The 20892-nt window shown below is 36.6% G+C and overlaps 1 protein-coding gene across 1 annotated transcript; it reads left to right on the forward strand.

Moving 5' to 3' along the window:
* The first annotated feature begins 7693 nt into the window (after positions 1–7693).
* On the forward strand, positions 7694–20567 carry CUNH11orf58 (chromosome unknown C11orf58 homolog). The gene is made up of 5 exons (XM_036325542.1): positions 7694–7909; positions 13316–13399; positions 16423–16483; positions 18007–18116; positions 19965–20567. The coding sequence occupies exons 1-5, from the start codon at positions 7847–7849 to the stop codon at positions 20193–20195; spliced, it is 549 nt and encodes a 182-aa protein (XP_036181435.1). The 5' UTR covers positions 7694–7846; the 3' UTR covers positions 20196–20567.
* Positions 20568–20892: the final 325 nt, after the last annotated feature.

Genomic DNA, 20892 nt, shown 5'->3' on the forward strand with positions numbered 1-20892 from the left:
ACACTTTATTGTAGGTATATATTTCAATTAAAATTATTTATTCAAAAAATAAAATTCCATGATCATACTTATTTTTTTATATTACTAACTAGAGGCCCGATGCATGAAATTCATGCAAGGGGCTCGGCCCTTGCAGCCACGGCAGCTTGCCTCAGCCCTTGCAGCCCCAGCTTCGTCCAGGTCATCCAGAAGGTCACTAGCTGTCTGGTCTAATTAGCATATTACACTTTTATTATTATAGACTAGGGGCCCCGTGCACAAATTCGTGCACCTTGAAAGGAACTGTGGGCCGTGAGGCTGTGGTGGGCACAGAGGCGGGTCTCAGCCCATCCTCCATACCCCTGCCCAGCCCCTCCTGTCGCAGTGCCCATCCCCAGTCCCCTGTCTGCCAGCAGCCCCGCTCCCAAAGCTGCCACTCCTGCCGCTGACGGTGCTGGCCCCGCTAGAACTCACTGACAGCGTGGAGCAATTGGGGCTGGCACCAGGGCAGAACCACAGCACGCAGGAGCAAAGAATTTTCAGTAACCACAAGAAGCTTGCCCAGATGACAGCGACCAGAGCCCTGCCTTAGTCTGGCACCCCCGCTCACCTGCTCCACCATCCTCCAACAGCCGACACCCACCATGTTTCTCACTCTGATGCCTGCTGCCGACGCCCACCATGTTCCGTGCACGCCCCCTGGTGGTCAGCGCACGTCATAGCGACCAGTTGTTCAGTTGTTCAGTTGGTCTGCCATTCGGTCTATTTGCATATTAGCCTTTTATTAATAGGATTAAGACATCATTTGAAACAGGAATATATTGGAATATTCAGAGGAATTACAGAGCTTTAGAGATGGAAGAAACAGAATAAATTAGTTTACTGGTAGCTCAGAGAGGTAAGATGACTTGGCCAAGATTAAATTAATAGCAGTGATAAAACTAAAATTCAGAACTTTCATATTATAGTGCAGAAGTTTTAAAGTTGTTAATTTAAGTAGAGTTAGAATTCATTAGAGATTTGAAATTCCCTCTACAATCTTGATGTTTTATAATGCTAAAAGGACAAAAACTACAAGTCACTGAATGTCAGTCATTCATTTCTCAGTTATAATAAAATAATGAATAAATCATAAAAGAAGGGAGGAAAGTCACAGAGCCTTTTCATGAGGAACTTATAAGAATTAGCAATCCATTTCTTTTTTAAAAAAATGTATTGATTTTTAGAGAGAGGAAGGGAGAGGGAGAGAGAGATAGAAACATCAATGAGAGAGAAACATCATCAATCAGCTGCCTCCTGCACACCTCCTACTGGGGTGGGGATTGAGCCTGCAACCCAGGCATGTGCCCTGACTGGGAATCGAACAAATGACCTCTTGGTTCCTGGGTCATACTCAACCACACCAGCCAGGCAGCAATCCATGTCTTTTGAACATATTTCAAAACTTACTCTTTATGAAGACAGATATAGTATTGGTGTTCCACCAAATACTATATTAAAAACAGAACAGTCTTGCCCTAGCTGCTTTGGCTCAATGGATAGAGCATCAGCCTGTGGACTGAAGGGTCCCAGGTTCAATTCCGGCCAAGGGCACATGCCTGGGTTGCGGGCTCGATCCCCAGGAGGGGGCATGCAGGAGGCAGCCAATCAAGGATTCGCTCTCATCAGTGATGTTTCTCTCCCTCTCCCTTCTTCTCTAAAATCAATAAATATACTATAAAACAACAACAACAACAAAAACAGAATAGTCTCAATGCACATTGCCTCTTTCTCTTTTACGTTTTGAAACTTGCTTGAAAACAAGTTTAGGAGAGAGGTTTTCATTCCTCTTGGAAATGCACCCACATTTGAGCTACTAGCAATTCACAAGGTTAAAGGTTATAACCACTTATTCTCTTCGGTTCGTTCAGACTTCCAAATATGGCAATTCTCTCTCTCTCTCTCTCTCTCTCTCTCTCTCTCTCTCTCTCTCTCTCATCTAAATTTAAGAAGAAGCTATTCTTCTGGCCTAGATATTTAAAATAAGCTATTGTAGCAATTGTAGCATCCTTTATGCTTGCTCTTTTCTTGCTTAATTTATTTTTCTTTTCTTTCTTTATTTTTTTTTTTCTTTTAACACTATTTTGTTTTGGAGGAAGGGGAGGAAGGAGAGTTCTAAGAAAAGCTTTCATAGCAGGTTCAAAAGTATAAAAGCCATTTCAAGCTCCAGACATTTGTACCCTTTATTTCTTTGGTCCTTGAAAGGGCTTTTTAAATGTTAACAGCTAGGATAGGACTGCTTTCCTATTCCAGGCCAGGCTTCATTTTCTTTGTAGTCTTGGGTTCTTCCCCACCCTCAACCCCCAGTAACCTCCATGCCAGCTTCTTTTTTGAAACAAAACAAAAAACAGTAAGAAAAAAAAAGATTTTAATCATCATGATGTGTATATAGACATACTTGTAAGATCACATACCTCTTATAGAGTATTAAAACTTTTTTGCTTTAATTTATTCTATATTTGGTGATTTCATATGCCTATGTAATATACTTTAATTTTAAAAAGGACATGTCACTTGCAAAATTAGAGCTAAAACAGCTAACAAGAATCTTTGTACGCTCCCTCTTCTTAGAAATACTTGAAATAGGGGTAAGAGATCAACCGAAGGACTTGTATGCATGCATATAAGCATAACCAATGGACATAAGACACTGGAGGGAAGGGGAGGCCAGGGGATTGTCAAGGGCGGGGAAAAAAAGGAGACATATGTAACACTCTTTGTAATACTTTAAGCAATAAAACAATTTAAAAAAATAAATTAATTAATTAATTTAAAAAATAAATCAATTAACAAAAAAAAAGAAATACTTGAAATATAATCTTCAAAAGCTAAATGTCAAAAAGGTGCTCATTTATATATGCATGTTAAAAAGAGGCTTATATCAATACTAGAGGCCCAATGCATGGATTCGTGCACCGGTGGGGTCCTTCAGCCTGGTCTGTGCTCTCTCACAATCCGGGACCCTTTGGGGGATGTTGGACTGCCAGCAGTCCGACATCCCCTAAGGCAGTGGTCGGCAAACTCATTAGTCAACAGAGCCAAATATCAACAATACAACAATTGAAATTTCTTTTGAGAGCCACATTTTTTAAACTTAAACTATATAGGTAGGTACATTGTTTTTAACTTAATTAGGGTACGCCTAAGGCTTAGAAAGAGCCACACTCAAGGGGCCAAAGAGCCGCATGTGGCTCACGAGCAGCAGTTTTCCGACCATGGCCCTAAGGGATATAGTAGTGCGCAAAGCAGCAGGCGGCCAGGGAAGAACCTAAGCCCACCTCCCGCTCATCCTGCCTTGCTGCACCTGCTGCTGCTGCAGCTCAGTAGTGCTGCTGTGGAGGTGGGAGAGGCTTGCACCACTGCAGCTGTGCTTGCCAGCCATGAGCCTGGCATGTGGTGCCCGTTGGTCAGCTGAGCGGCGCTCCCGCTGTGGGAGCACACTGAACACCAGGGGGCAGCTCCTGCATTGAGCATCTGCCCCCTGGTGGTCAGAGTGTGTCATAGCGACCGGTCAACGGGTTGTTCAGTGATTTGGTCGCTTAGGCTTTTATATATATAGAAGATAGAATACAGTATTATTCTATTTTAGAAAAAATTACACGAGTACAAAAAAATAAGTCTGAAACACTGTATTCCAAGGTCTTAACAGTGATTATTATTTCTAGGTGGTGAGATCATGTGTTTTTGCTTTTTAATTTTCTTCTTGCTTATGAATATAGTTTAATTCATCTTAAGTAGACATGCATTGTTTGTGATAAGGAAAATATTACTCTTAGTTTTAAAAATAAGTGCTGTTTTATTGCTCTTCAGCACATCATATGGGTACTTCACATACACACACACACACACACACACACACACATCTATATTTATATTTAATTATTTATATGAGCATTATATAAGTAGATAAAATTCTAAAGGACAACTTCCAAATGGTAAAATAATGGCTCTCATGTAAATATAAAAAAGAATCAAAATGTTGTGTCAGAGATTTTATTTAACTTATTAAAGAAGAAACTAGTAGAAAGTGAAAACCAATTCATAATAGAATTTGATTTACAGAGATTTCTATTCTTACTGCACAAAATACATTTGCATTGCCAAGGACAGGAATCATCTGCACTGTTATGAACAGAAACATTTGCATTGTTTTCAGTTTTCTACAATTTAATTTTTATCCCTACAAAGTTGTCAAACAGCCTAATCAAAGATGATCAAAGTGCACACTCATTTAGAATCAGATAAATCTGCAGGTCCCTAGACATTCAGCATTCCCTTGAAAGTAAACCCAGTAATCATTTATGTTCATTTCCAATTCATTGACAAATTTTTATGATATATTTTACTAATTAGTAAAGTGAATTAAAACTGCCACAATTATGTCACAATTAAAATTAAATTCCCAGAATGCAGAAAACATAGTATCTTTTTCTTATGTAGCCCATGAAAACATTTAGTAAAGTGTTCTGAATTTAATATATCACAGGTATATCACAAATATTTGGGGTAATACAAGCATTAGAAACTTCTGACCAGTTTAAATGATGGAACATTAGTAAATTATAAAACATTATGAAATACTGATATATGAAATAGGACAAACTGTATAAAGAAATTATAAGCAATTTATATGTATGTAATATAAAATCACAAACACAATGTATATAAAGAAACAATTTGTCAAGCAAAGCATGATCAATTCTGAGTTTTTCCATCAGTAACTGTACTAAAGTTGAGAAATTTTTAAGGGAGAAAATCTTAAAACAGAAAATTCTACCTACTGAACTAAATTCCCTCTCAGCTAAGAAATGATCATCATGCCCTTGCCAGTGTGGCTCAGTGGATAGAGCATCGGCCTGCAGACTAAAGAATCCCAGGTTCGGTTCCGGTCAAGGGCACATGCCAGGGTTGTGGGCTCTATCCCCAAGGTGGGGATGTGCAGGAGGCAGCCGATGCATGATTCTCTCTCACCACTGATGTTTCTATCTCTCTCTCCCTCTCCCTTCCTTTCTTTGAAATCAATAAAAACATATTTTAAAAATGATCATCACCTAAATTTTACAATGGAACACCTAAATTCAAATCATAGAAGCATAGCTTGACGAAGAAACTAAGGCCCAAATAATTTTTATGACTCTCTAAAATCACACAATTACTTAAGTATTCAACAATATTTGTTAGTGTAAAAATTATGATTCACAGTAGTCTTATATGTTACATAAAACAGCATTATAAACATGCAAGTATTTTATAAATTACTGGACACAGAAATGAATGTATTCATTAATTACTAGACACAAGCACATTAAGAGAATCCTTGATTTTTTTAGATTATTGTCCTGAAAGAGAATATTGTAATTCTGTCTTGGAACAAAGCATCCCAAATTTGCAGGAAATGGTTTCTACTCTCAGGAAAATATCTTAAAGTTCTATTAGCATCATGGTCTCCTCTCCTTGTCTTTATTACCCAAGAAAGCACATTGCTGAGTTTCTGGACTTTATATGAGATACCACTCTGTTACGCTGCATTATTTTTATACTTCCCATATTAATTCAAAAAAACGTATTAACTACTCTGTGTCAGGCATTGTGCTAAAAGATACAGAAACAAAAAATAAAGGTGGAACAGTCCCTATCCCGAGGATGTGATTTCAGAGTTCCACTTGGTATAGAATATCTTCTTGTTTTTACAAAACAAGGAAGAGAATTACTGAGTTTCTATGCCATATAAGCAATTCTATTACACTGTATAATGTCATTCTTACCTAAAGTCTTCTGTATATGAAGCAGAGTAAAATCTGATTAAATGATCCAGTTTTCATTATCTCCTATGTTACTTTTAGGCTTGCGATCTTGTTTTATAACTTGAAGATTTAGCCTTACACCTAGGTGCCAACAATTCTGGTGAAGAAATAAGACAGGTTGCCAGTTCATTAAGCTTTTCTAGACTTTCACCAAGTAAATTAAAACTATTTAGTAACTGCTAGCCTTATTGATTGTCCTTTTTATTTCAGAATTCTTTTAGCAATCTAAATTACCTATTCAGGCATCCCAGTGGTTTATTGGTAATAAAGCTAAGTGTTCTAAATGCTTTGGAGAACCACAGTCCACCCTAGAAAATTCTGTTACTTAACTGTAATTTCATTGTAATTTCCATTTATAGAACTTTTGTAGACTCATAGTTAGTAGGAAAAATATTTTAATTTATAGTGAAGAGCAAACAACCACTTTCAAAAAGCACTTTTTCTCCTCATGGGTTTATTCTTCTCCACCTTGGTTTATGGTTTATTCTTCACAGAACTAATTGATTAAGGTGACCTCGCTTGGTTATAAAAATGATCCTATTTGATGTGTCCTTTTTTTCCATATTCGAATTAGTACTGTTATCCCTTTGCTTCCAAAATAAAAGAGCAGAATTTGGATATATGACTGCATAAAGAACTATACTCCACTGGTGACAGTTCTATAAATGGTGATAGCCCGCAGTGGAGAGAAGTGATATTATTTCTACAGGGGCAAACCAGAGCAATTGCTGAGTTCAGGGGCTAACAGTGAAGCAGCTTCACAGCAAAATGCAACTGTTTCTGTACTGTCATCCCACTTACTGAATTTTTCTTTTAAAAAAAAAAAAATCAAGTTTTTAATCAAGGTCAGAAAGCTTCAAAAGTAAGGACAGGGATCCTCACAGAACGCTGGGATTGAAGGCAGACAGGTTCAGGCCTGGTTAACAATTCAGATACCTTGACACTGCACGAACAAATGTCCAATATCTAAATAAAGCCCTTAGATGCAGCGGTTTCTGTGGAGATTAGTGGTTGCAAGGGAGGGACTGCTTAATGGGTACGGAATTTGCTTTTGGGGTGATGAAAACGTCTTAGCACTAGATCGAGGTGATGGCTGCAGAACACTGAATGTAATAAACGCCACTTAATTGTACACTTTAATGATTAACTTCGTGAATTTCACCTCAATAAAAACAGTAAATATTTTTTAAGGGGAAAAAAAAAAGATACATGGTTTTCTGGCAGAAATTCTGGATTGAGGCAAAAATACAATTGCCTACACACCAGGGGTCACAATCGAGGTCACACAGGGGCACTACCACTTCACACAAAGCCATGTGGAAAGCTTACAAAATTCCCTCAGGGGGGCCCTAGTTTCAATAACTGCCAATAAACTGGATTCATCTCAGTGAAAAAGAGAAAGCAGCAAAATATTCCTCAGAAACTTCTAGAAAGCTGCACCGCTGCTCACCTAGAAACCTCTACCAGTAATAGAGAACACCAGGGTGGAAACAGTAGAAGCCATATTTTTTTCAAAGGTTTTTGTATTGGGAGTAAGCTCACTCGTGAGGATTCAGTGAGCCTCAAAGTATGACAGAGATGTAGGTCAACCGTGCGGCATCTTACAGTGAAAAGCGAAAACCCACTCTAACTTTCGTTTTGTGCCAAGGAAGCTCTGCCACAAAGCTCACCGCCATACCCATCCGCGGGAAAGCTTCCTCCACCAGCCGGAGGGGGCGGGGCCTCAGAGGACACTCCCGCCACACAGCACGAGGTGCGCCGCTGGGCTTCCTGGGAATAGTAGGTTCCGTCACCCCTCTGTCTCTTGTTCAGGCCGCTATGGAGTCAGCCAGAAAACTACAACTCCCAGGGTGCTCTGGGGGTGGCAAGCGGCTGCGTCATGACGACTGTGGCAGAGAAGGGCCGACGGGCTCTGCGTTCTGGAGTGGCGCTGCTTGGTCCGGAGACAGGTTGCTGGCTGCTGGTGCCGGAGCTGAGGAGAACAGCGACTCGATTTGGCATTTGCTGTCGGGGTCCCCGCAACAATGAGTGCTGCCAGGGAGTCCCATCCGCACGGGGTGAAGCGTTCAGCGTCCCCAGACGACGATGTAAATAACCAATGGCGGAATGGATGAGGGTTGAGGCCTACTAAAGGTTGGGGTAGGCCGGGAAGGGTGGGTGTAGATGGAAGAAGCGCCGGAGGTGGCCCGAAAAGGAAGGGAGGGCGGGGGACCCAGAGGAATGGGAAATGTCTCCCTTCTTTAGTTAGGGTCGCAAGGTTTGAAGAGGGCCGCAACGCTGAGAATCAGAGACCTGCGTAGGACGGGATCGAGGAAGGAAATGCTGTACGGTCGAGACGTGAGAGAGCCTAGTCAAGAGGTCATATCTGCCTCTTTGGCGGCTGATGAAGCCTCTTGGTCGGGCCTTCCCACTCGGGATAGAGACGGCCAGACACGCCCAGTTTGAGGCTTAAACTGCTCCTGTGACAGGGTCAAGGTGTTCGTGCAATTTGGGCAGCTTCTCCGGCCGGGGTTATTTTTGCAGTGTGCTCTTGACAATTAATCTTAACTGCACTGTTAAGAGTACACTCAGAACAGTGTTGAGTGGAAAAAAATGTATCGGGGGAGTAATCTGTGACTGGCGCAAGGTGGTGAGGTCTAAGACGTTGCGACCTAGAAGCCCGTTTTGATGTCAAGTACCTCCCTCTCCCCTCCTCCCTCTCCCTCTGCTTTCCTCCTCCTCCACCACCACCCCCCCTCCCCCCAGCCCGTCATTTTAAATAGCAAACCATTCATTTCTTAAAGTAACACATTAAATATTTTCTGCTGCGCCAGGTGTTGGAAAGTCAAAGATGAATAAGTAGGTGCTTCTCGTCGGCCGTTTTGTATATCTGCCCCAGCTCCTAGCGCATTGTCATGGAGACTGCAGTAACCAGTCAACTTAAACTAGGTCCTCGTACGGTGGGTCAGTAAATGCCCACCGAGAATGTTGATGGGGAGGGGGAGCATGGCAGGTCATCTTTAAGGATGGGGAAGGAACAACATCTAGTTTTCTTTCCGTTATTGTTTAAAGCACTATCAACTACTGAATGTATCGTTTTTTTTTATTTTCTTAAGCTTCAGTTCAGTGCCTTTCATAATATCTTATTTTGTGAATCATAAAAGACTCACTGAATACTACCGGTGTGTATCTTTTGTAGCAAATGAAATAATGGTTAAGACCCACCACTCTCTGGGTGGAAGGGTTAGGTCCAGAATAGTAAGGCTCTTTTAGCTTTGCAGAAAGATCAGTAATCTGTGAAGACTTGGGGATGAATAGTTATAGTGAGCTTTATTCATGCCCTCTGTTCCTGCCTGCTAGAGGCTTTTAGATCTTTTCTTGTTGATATGGTAATCCAGTTCATGCCGCGAATTTATTTAGGCTTTTAAGTAACCTGGGTGCCATTTCAAAAGCTCTTACATTGTTTCCCTCCTGGTATTTAATTGTGACTTGATTGTTAGAATGTTAGGTACCTGTTTTGCTAGACTCAGACATAGTCTTTCAGCTTGACAGGAAATTCTTGGTGATATTAAGTAATTTAACACAAAGTTAAAGAGATTAAGTAATTAAGATTTCGATAGCTTCTGATGGGATCATTTTAAACTAGATGACCTTTAAGACCTTTTCCACTTCTACAAGCATTCTCTTTGAAGATGATGGTTATAGTTACAAATCACATCAGGACTTAGCACCATCACACATTCCCTAAAATTGATTATGTTGTTAATTTTATATTATAGTGCAATACAAAGCAATACAATAACCTGTCTCTTGATAGTGATTTTTTTAAAGTTTCTTTCATATGAATTTTATTTTTGCTGGTAATTGGGAGTTATCTCTTAAGTACTTGTTTTTAAAATATTTTAATATATGTAAAACATTTTTAAATGTTTTTAAACATATAAATTATAGAAAATCAACTAATTATAATATGTATTTGGTCAGTAGTTTCTAATGAACATCCACTGCATGTAAAATATAATTGAAGTTTTATTTTGCCCACTGACCTCACATATTAAATGGGGATTATCAAATATTTAAAAAGGTATTAAAAGTAGATATTAAACCACAGAATCCAACTTTAGTAAAATGCTGACAATTCCAAAAGTTACTATGGTATTATTGGAGGTAAATTGATTGCAGTTCTATAAAATATCGACAGCTTAAAAAAAAATTAGGATTATAAATTGTAAATGATAAGGTTATTTATATAAAGACATTGAAGACATTTGCTCTTTTTATATATTTTTATAACTAGTTCGTAAACTATTTCCACATACTCTATCTCATTTGGTTGTGTACAGTATAATGTGGAAAGAGCAGAGGACTTAAGGCTAGAGGATGGAAGCAAGTCCCTTAGCCTCTTTACGTCATTGTCCTTATTTATTAAATGGATTCTTGAGAGAATGTAAATGAAAGCAGTCTGTAAGTTGTAAAACACTGCAATTTTTAAGTGAAAGGAGCCTTGCTATATAGATAAAGAATGAAAAGAAGTTAAATGCCACATCTAGGTTAACAGAGAGCAAGTAATTTAGTGGGATTCAGAACTTAAGCTTCACTAGTACTTTAATTTTTTTTTTAACTATATTGAACCAGAAATAGTTAAGCACTAACTGGTCTGTGAAGAGATGAGCTGTCAGATGGAAAGAAGCAGAAATTTGGAACTTAGCCAAAATTATGAGAGCATATAAGCCCCCAACCAAAAGGAATTTAGAAGAGCCATAGTTGTCCATGTAGTACAAATAGTTTTAAACTCATATGCCCAGAAGAAATGGCCATCATTGTTTCTTTTATATTCTATTAGTCTTTTTTTTACAAGATATTTTCATAAGTAAGGAGAATAGTGAAAATCACCTTCATTAGAAATTCTAATATGAATTTAACCATACCAAATCAAATTTGTATTCCACATTTTCATGACATACATACCCAAAATGATGAGCATCCTCTGAATACAGCTAACTGCCTATCAGTTGTTATGTGTGAAGCTGGAACATATAATTTAAGATTACAAACATATTTCTAATAGATTTTAGCTTATTAGGAAGTTATTCTAGTTCTTACATTTGCATCATCAAAATAGACTACTACTTGAATTGTTTTAAACATTTGATTGCTTATAATGTGTTGAGAAAGGGGTTGTCTGCTCCATAAATGTGAAACATTTTCATTTTTAAATTATAAACTCGATTAGAATGATCAATGAATGTTTTCATTTCTACATTCATTCTAGTCACCTTCGTATACACACCTGCCTTCATCATTTGTCCACTTAAAAACCATATCAAATAAGTTTGGTGTACAGATAACATAAAAGATGAAGTAAAAGTCATATATCTTTTTAGGAAAACAGGATGGTCCAGGCTATTATAGCAAAATATTGCAGAATGAAGTCCTTCCTGTTGAGTGACTCTCTGGATGAGAGTATTATATTTATTTTCTCTCTCTTTTTTTTTTTGGTCTATAATTGATTTCTGGGTTGGAAAAGTTATTTAGTATTTCATGATTCAAAGACTCATAGTCATAAGATTTTTGCATATACAATTTGCCATCACTTGTCAGTTTGCATTCAACTACTTGTCTGATAATTGTGAAATGCCTTCTGTCAGTTTCCAATTTTTACCCACTTGCAATTATGGGTAGAAATGAAAAAAAAAAATCTGAATTAACTGTGTCCAAAGAAAGCTAGAAGTGACCAACAAAGGGGTGATGTTTTTTTAAAAGTAATGCAATACTTTAGACCACCGGTTCTCAACCTGTAGGTCGCGACCTCTTTGGCGGTGGAACAACCCTTTCAAAGGGGTCGCCTAAGACCATCCGGCATATCAGATACTTACATTACAATTCATAACAGTAGCAACATTGCAGTTATGACGTAGCAATGAAAATAATTTTATGGCTGGGTCACAACATGAGGAACTGTATTTAAAGGGCCAGAAGGTTGAGAACCACTGCTTTAGACAATATGATGAGAAAACTCTTCTACCATTTTTCTATTTTCTTACTCTTTTAGTCATTTTTAGCATAGTTGGGAATAATTGATGATTTAAAGTAATTCTTATATTTGTTTCAAGATGTAGAGAAAAATAGCATTAGGATTCCTATTAGATTTATCAAAAGGTTCAATATTTGATATTGATTTCGCCCAATATTTGATAATTATAAAGTAAAATGGCTTTTTCTGCTCTTTTAAAAAATAAGTAAATTTTGTCTTTATTCTTTGGAAGACCTCTAAGAATAAATGAAAGTCATAACATATCCTTACAAAAACTAGAACTCCTCAAAAAGAAACTGATGGCCCTGACTGGTTTGGCTCAGTGGACAGAGCCTCGGCCTGTGGACTGAAAGGTCCCAGGTTCGATTCCGGTCAAGGGCATGTACCTTGGTTGCGGGCACATTCCCAGTAGAATGTGCAGGAGGCAGCTGATCAATGTTTCTCTCTCATCGATGTTTCTGACTCTCTATCTCTCTCTCTTCCCGTCTGTAAGAAATCAATAAAAATATATTTAAAAAAAGAAAGAAAGAAAGAAACTGATGCTCTAGCTGGTTTGACTCAGTGGATGGTTTGACTCAGTGGATAGAACGTTGGCCTGCGGGCTGAAGGGTCCCGGGTTCAATTCTGGTGAAGGGCACATGCCCAGGTTGCAGGCTCGGTCTCCAGTGGGGGGTGTGCAAGAGGCAGCCAGTCAGTGATTCTCTCTCATCATTGATGTTTCTATCTCTCCCTCTCTCTTCCTCTCTGAAATCAATAAAATTAAAAAAAGAAAAGAAACTGAAAACTAAAATTGGGTCTATTAAACTCTGATGTTAAACTGTCCTAATATCCCAAAAGCCAGTTAGCTAACTTAAATTAACAACTTGGAAGCCCTCTGGGTTCAAAGTACTACATGCTCTAGAGTCCTATAAAGCTCTGGGGTAGTTGGTCTTAACATCCGGTTGCCCACATGAACAGTGTCACTTTAGGAATTTGTTGGAAATGAAATCTGTGAGCCCTACCTCAGACCTACTGAATCTGCAATTCCTGGCATGTTCTAACAAGCCCTTCAGATTATTCTGATAGAAACAAATTTGAAAACAGCTCTCTGGCTGTAAAAAAACTAAAAGCTTCTGCCTTGAGGTAACAAAAGGAAGAGATGCTTCTTCAATGTGTTTACATCCCAGTAAACCCATCATAAGTTGAAAATACCATTAAGTCAAAAATGCACTCTTAACCTACTGAACATCATAGCTTAGTCTGACCAGTTTCTACTAAATGGACATCACTGTTACACCATCATAAAGTTGAAAAGTCTTGTTGAACCATCATAAGTTGGGGACTGGCTGTATATTTATGATATATGTGCTTAATTTCCTAAATAAGAATGAGCCCATAGTTAAAACTGACAGGGGAAAAAACTTAGAATTTACCGGTAAACTTAAAAATTTTTAATACTTAATATTAGCAAAACAAATTAATATGCTAATTTCTTTTCCAGCTTGGATCTAGCAATTGGGAGGCAGCAGACTTAGGTAACGAAGAAAGAAAACAAAAGTTCTTGAGACTTATGGGTGCAGGAAAGGTAAGCATCAGACAGTATGCATTTTTTTCTTTTCTGTGAAAATAATGCCCTTTTCTGTGTATGTTAATTGAGAAGGAATGAATATACTTGGATCCCATTTCCCTGTTCTGCATGATTATTTTAGGCTTTGGGGAATATAGCTGACCAAAGTGAGCACTTAAAATTCTTACAATTTCTTAGGATTCTCATTGCCTCTGGGCAGTAGCTTTAGGAACTGTATAGAAAAAATTTTTGGTTTGAGGGGACTCCTACAGAAGAAAGAAGATGTTAAAGTTTTTGATTTGCCATTTGTTAGACTAATGATTTGATACAGGGTATTGCTGGACAGACCAATTGGTAGGTCATATCACTCCTTCCAGCCCTTGAAGAAGTAACCAAGGGAATAACCTTTATCCCTGATTTTTTTCAATGTTCAATTTATTTTTGTGAAATTCTTTTGATTAACATAATAGAAGATATAAAATATAGGTGCCATAAAAACATCACCTATTGGAAAAACTCTCTTCCTGGCAATTTATTTTAACATTCAAATACAGTGGTAAGTAGATATTTATTTTTTGTAAGCAAGTACATTTATTTTTGTAACATTGTCCCCATAGCCTTCCTCCAAATAGAATGTAAAATAGAATGTGAAAGAAATAGGGAAACTTTTCTCCCTTTTAAGGTCCTTAAAATGAAATTCTGCTTTTTGGTTTTGTTACTAATATGAGAATGTATTTGTGCATTTTAGTTTTACCAACAGTTATTCGACCACTATATGCCAGGTACTGTACTACGTCTGGTGGGAGGTGGGGGGCATCACACAGAGCAATAACACATGTTTGGAGCCATCATGTAATAGAAGAAATTAGATAATAACAATACAGAATTATAATTGCTATGAAAGAGCTATACACATAGTGCTGTGGAATCAACAGACAAGGATAGCTACCCCTGGCTTAGCTGTATAAGAAACCTTTCCAGAAATAGAATTGATCTGAATCTAAAAGGATGAGGAGTTATCCAGACTACTGCAGTGGGGTTGAGGGTAGGAAGAGATCATGCAAACCATGAAGACCTATACAAAGGAGGCATTTGTATATCTCATTAATCCAGATTTTCCATAATTTGTAATTTGTCATAGAAAGTATTTTGAAGTTTGCCTAGGTTCATGCAAATAAAAGATTTGCTAAGAATATATAAAATAATTAATAGTTTAGAGGGCATGCTAAACCTAGTGGAATGAAAACTCTTCAAGTACTTAGGAAGAACACTAACAAAATGTATGCAATATAGCTACCAATAGTGAATTATATCAATAAAAGGGGAGAGAACGGATTGAACATTTAAAAAAGAAATTTGGCCACCAGTAAATGGACTATTAAGCATACATTCAGTTCTTTGCTAGCAAGGCAAAATGGTAGCTTTGATCTTTTATATAAGCTGATTAGATTTGTTCTGGCTTGTGGACACAAAGTATATTCCTAATCCTAGCCAACTATGAGTATTTTATTGGTCACAGAGAGAATTAGCTGAGAAGATATGAATAGACCATTGCCATTATATATCCAGATCTTGTTAATGAGGTATTTTCTAGAATCTAAAGAAACAACATATTGAATCATTGATTTGCTTATGTGTTTATAGCATGTAAAACATTAATGCCTGAAGCTTTCAGTAGTATCTTTGGATATGGAGAATGTGTCTGTCATCCTTTTACAATAGAAAGATTTGTTAACTATATCTTCACAGATGATTAAGATTGCTTTGCAAAGTCAGTGAACAATTTCTTTCTTTACGTTATGAAACTGAATATGAACCATAAAGAGTGGATTGGGCCCTAGCTGGTGTGGTTCTGTGGTTAGAGTGGCAGCCCTCACACCAAAGGATCACAGGTTCAATTTCCGGTCAGGGGCATGTACCTGGGTTGCAGGTTCGATCCCTCGCTCCAGTCAGGGCACATGTGGGAGGCAATCAATCGATGCCTCTCTCTCACATCATTGTTTCTCTCACTCCACCTTCCTCTCGCTCACTCTAAAAAATCAATGGGGAAAAAAAAATCAATGGAAAAATTTGTTTTATAAAACTAGATTATTTTAAATTGTGTTCTTTTTGATAGTTTGAGATTGGGTGCTCATTGCCACCAAATACTAATGAGCTAGCAATTTGAGTGTGATGTGTCAGTAGTAATAATGATTTTCATTTTTTATATTGTAAAGATCTTTTAAACTGCATTATAAGTCTGTTTCATTTTTAGCTAGCTAGTCTCATTTGCAGTCTCCATGAGATATGCCTGAGACATCAGAAAAAGAAGGTGGGAAAGTTAAAGCAATTCATTTAATTGGCCTTCTTAGAAAAGAAAATACTTAGATTGTCTTCATTTTTTTATTTATCTGTCCTTCCCACTTAAAATTCTAGCTTGTTCTTTACATACTCTCCACCCTCTTCCTCTACCCTGTTTAATTTATATGTGTTTTAATGGTATTTATTACCTTCTAACATACATAATTTACTTTTGTTTCCCCTCCCCATCCCTACCATTGCTAGAATGTAAATTCCATAAAGACAGGGATCTAACCTTAATCTTTTTTTCTGCACTGTATCCCAGAAGCCTGGAATAGTGTCAGGCATATAGTAGACATTCAATAATTATGTTAAACTAGAGGCCTGGTGCACGGATTCGTGTACCGGTAGGGTCCTTCCCCAGCTGGCCAGTCCTGATCGGGACTGGGTGAGATGGACCAGACACCCTGGAGCCCTCCTGCAGTCGCTCCCCACCCCATTCATGCACTGGTGAGCTCCTTCAGCCTGGCCTGTGGGGATCGGGCCGAAACCGGCCCCTGCATGGATTCATCCAGGGCATGTCCAGCCTGTCTCGCCCAATCCCGATCAGCCGGACCCCAGCAGCAAGCTAACCTACTGGTCAGAGTGTCTGTCCTCTGGTGGTCAGTGCACGTCATAGCTACCAGTTGAACTTTCGCTTAGGCTTTTATATATATAGATTAGTGGTCTCAAATTCTAATACATTTTCTGCCTCATTATAGAAAGAACATACTGGTCGTCTTGTTATAGGAGATCACAAATCAACATCTCACTTCCGAACAGGTAAGAAATTTAAAACATAATTAAAATGATATTTAAAATATTAGACTTGGAAATGTACATAGTATATGTAAACATGTTACATATATTATGTAATAATTAGTATATACTTTGATTTTTAAAAGATTTGAGATTATAGAGTACACATCAGTATGATATTCTAACCAAGAAACTGACCCTTTATGTCTTCATTTTTACTGACTCATGTATTTTAATGGTAGTAAGGTTTTATGCCTCATCTTATGAACTGTAGTATGTATTGACTTTATATATTTTTTACTTTATAAATTATTTAGCATATCTTATAATTGGCATGTTTTACTGGTTTATAGTTTATTTGCTGTTTTCTGAAATCTTTGAAGAACTAAAATTCATTGCAAAGCCTGAAAAAATTAACTTAAAAAAAATTGTGGGGAGAAAACTTTTAAAGAAGAACTGAAAATGGATTTGGATTTGAATTCAGTCTGCTGAAAAGTGAAGTTTTCTCCTATTTCAAATTGATCCTGATCCATGGACATTAATAATAGGGCATAATGACCTTATATTTATATTTAACAAAACAATTAAAGTATTTAAATTAGCTTTTTACTGACCTAGAATATGTAGCACATTTTATAAATTAATTGGTATTTTATACTTCTGGTATTAAACAATTTCTAATTAATTTGCATTGCTACAAAAGGTTAAAAGAGTCCCTGAGCTTTGCAGAATGGAAATATATTCAACTGCTTTTTAAAACAGGGGGCTTTATGAATGACAATAATGAAAAGCACCAACATTTGTGATTAAAATGTGAAATTCCTCTTTTATTTATAAATTAAAATGCCATGCACAAAAAGCTTTGATTGTATTGATAACATCGAGTTCTTATGTGGTAAGTTCACATGTAGTTAATTTTCTGTTTAATAACTACATACAACAGTATATATGTAAAAATATGTATCATATGTTGCATGATAAAAAAGTTTATGTTGCTTCAGTAAACTGATATTCAAAGATAGTCATAAAGGAGAGCCATTACAAGGTCATTTTATTTAACCATCCTGTGAAAGAATTGTGTGTCTTTTCATTATTTTTGTTTGAATACAGAAGGTTTTGTTTGGAGGTTTTTCTGTAACTATTCACTTTCAGGAGAATAGTTTTTAGACTATAAATAAGCTAAAACATATAATAGCCAGAGTTCTTTTAATTAATTTTTAGAATATCTGAACTCCAGGCACTTTTTCTGAGGCTCTTGTGTCTAGTGTGAATTATGTGGGAAAAAATAAGCTGTTTATCTTTTATAAACAGTTTTGTAGTTGGAAGGGTTGGCTATTAAAGAAGTAATCATAAATACATATTTCAATTATTTTATGTCTATTAAGTCGTATGGTATAGAAACCCATCCACAAAATTAATTGTAAAATTAGTCACAGTTCGAAAAATCAGCCCTGATTATAATAGCATCTGTATTAAGGGTTTTTTTGTGTAATCAAATATTTTTATTAATTTGACTGAAACATAACCAAAGTACCCTGGACATGCAGGGGAAGAAGACAAGAAAATTAATGAAGAACTGGAGTCTCAATATCAGCAAAGTATGGACAGTAAATTGTCAGGAAGATATCGAAGACATTGTGGACTTGGCTTCAGTGAGGTAGTAATTAATGTATTTTCATTAACTGGGAAGATAATTAATTTGCAATTTGATAAAATTTTTAGTTACTTAAAATATTTTTACATGCCATACTAGGTCTTTGTAGATAAGAAGAGATTTTTGAGAGCTTTATTAATAACTTTTCTGATATCAGCTTATGTAAATTCTGCTTAGAGTAACTGCTGGGGCACATTTTTTCAGTATAGTTGACATAAAATGCCATATTAGTTTTAGGTGTACAACATAGTGATTAAACAATTATATACCTTATGAAGTGATCACAATAAGTGTAGTACCCATCTGGCACCATACATAGTAATTACAGTATTATTGACTATATTCACTGTGCTCTACTGTCATCCCTGTGACTGTTTTTATAACTGGCAATTTGTACTTCTTAATCCCTTTCACATTTTATACCCATCCTCCCAACACCCCTCCCATCTGGCAACCATCAGTTTGTTCTCGTATCTACGAGTTTGTTTCTTTTTTTTTTTCATTTATTTTGTTTTTTAGATTCCACATATAAGTGAAATCATATGGTATTTCTCTTTCTCTGTCTGGCTTATTTCACTTAGCATAAAACCTTCTAGGTCCTTCCATGATGTGGCAAATGGCAAGATTTCATTCTTTTTTATGACCGAGTAATATTCCATTGTGTATGTGAACCACATGTTCTTTATCCATTCATCTATTATCATCTGACAATTTTACTTCTTCCTTTCCAATATGGGTGGAAATTTATATCTTTTTCTTGTATGATTATTGTGGCCCAGGATTTCCAATAGTATGTCAAATAAAGTTGATGAGTGTGGACATCCTTGTCTTCCTCCTGTTCTCAAAGGAAAAGCTTCACTTTTCAACATTGAGTATGTTAACTGTGGTGTGTCATATGGTCTTTATTATGTGAGTTTGAGTTATCTTTCCTCATGTTGCCAAGAGTTTTCATCATAAATGGATGTTGCATTTTCATCAGATGTTTTTTCTGCTTCTTTTGATGAGATCATATAATTTTTATCTTTCATTTTATTTATCTGGTTTATCACATTAATTGATTTGTGGATACTGAACCAACATTGCATACCTGGAATAAATCCCACTTAATAGTGGTGTATGATCTTTGGAATTATTGCTGAATTCAGTTTATTAATATTTTGTTGAAGATTTTTGCATCTATGTTCATGAAAGACCTTAGCCTATAATTTTTATTTTTATAGTGTTTCTGTCTGGTACAAAATCTAGCAGTCTTATTTTAAGTTGATGGTTGTTTAAATTTGAACACATCACTACATTTTTTACTCACCCATATCCCACATTCTTGTCATTTTTTTACGCGCTGTGTGTGTGTCTCCACTAAGGCACATCTTAAATAGGCATGAAGAACATTCAAGTTAGATGAAATATATCATGTCAGTACTGGATAGGGAGAATTCTCTTAGTTTCCTGAGTCATCTTTTTTTATAACTACTGGTTTATTATTCCAAAGTAGTGTAATATGCAAAACATTGATACTGTAATATCCAAAACAATGTTTTCCACATTTCTATGAATCAGAAGTTAACTTACCTTATTTACTTTAAAAAAATTGTCTCATGCTTTCAAACAGGGTAGAGGGTGGGACACGTAGGTGAGTGAGTGGTCTTCAAAAGCCTTTTCTTAAAACAAAATCCTATTCAAGTCCCAGTATATAAAACACATGAAGTCCTCAGTTCTTCCTTTGACAGCCTGTGAGCATAATACAGTCTTAAACCTGTTAATTTAATGGCTAGGAAATGTTTTGTGTTTTTTTTTTTAGTTTTTGTACTTGATGATTGTATTTATTTAAGAAGCTGTTGATTGGTATTTTAGGTAGAAGATCACGATGGAGAAGGTGATGTGGCTGGAGATGATGATGATGATGATGATTCACCTGATCCTGAAAGTCCAGATGACTCTGAAAGTGATTCAGAGTCAGAAAAAGAAGAATCTGCTGAAGAACTCCAGGCTCCTGAGCACCCTGATGAAGAGGAGGATCCCAAAAACAAAAAAGATGCAAAAAGCAACTATAAAATGATGTTTGTTAAATCTAGTGGTTCATAACTCCCAAACACTTAGTCTTTGTATTAAAAGTAAGCCTTATTGTTATAATGCACAGTGGAGGACTGCTTATAGAGCACAGACCTTTGTATTATAATTTTTAAAAAGGCCCTTTTAAGTAATTACAAAGAGTGTTTGCTTTCAGATGCCATGGGTTACACTTTTATGGGCATGACTAAAATCAATTTTGTAAAGCGTAAGAGTTGTATAAAATAAGAAATAAATACAATACTCAATTTCCTTTCATATTAGCATTATCAAACCTCTATTCTCACCTTTTTATCCTTCAAATAGTTGAGGGAGACACTATTTTTTGTTTATGGTAGCTGTCTTTTTGTGTTCATATTTTTCTCATAAAGTTTATCTGTACTCTGATGTGTTCATGAAAAGAATTATTTTATTATACTTTGATATAGTAGAACTATTCATCATGGATATTTCTGCTGCCAATAACAATCTAAATTAATGTTGGCAAACGGTTAGGTACTTAAGTTTACTCTTACTGATTCAGCTCTATTCTTTTGGACCAAAGCAACATGAGAGCAAATACTTTTCACACCTGCTAGGATGGAAATATAACTCATACATTTGGAATGCTGTGATCTCAAGCAGTCTTTATATAAGTTGGATTACATTGAATGTTAGATTTTTAAATAATATTTGGCAAAGTTTTGCAAAAGAAATTATATCTCTGATCATT

Source organism: Myotis myotis, unplaced genomic scaffold, assembly GCF_014108235.1.
Source record: "Myotis myotis isolate mMyoMyo1 unplaced genomic scaffold, mMyoMyo1.p scaffold_m19_p_10, whole genome shotgun sequence".
Taxonomy (NCBI): Eukaryota; Metazoa; Chordata; class Mammalia; order Chiroptera; family Vespertilionidae; genus Myotis; species Myotis myotis.

Bases quoted from the DNA above. Each gene is read 5' to 3' on its own strand.
- CUNH11orf58 (XM_036325542.1), top strand. From the start codon at position 7,847: ATGAGTGCTGCCAGGGAGTCCCATCCGCACGGGGTGAAGCGTTCAGCG. The intron at 16,484-18,006 runs GTAAGAAATTTA...CTGGACATGCAG, and splicing joins AACATCTCACTTCCGAACAG to GGGAAGAAGACAAGAAAATT. The intron at 18,117-19,964 runs GTAGTAATTAAT...TTGGTATTTTAG, and splicing joins GTGGACTTGGCTTCAGTGAG to GTAGAAGATCACGATGGAGA.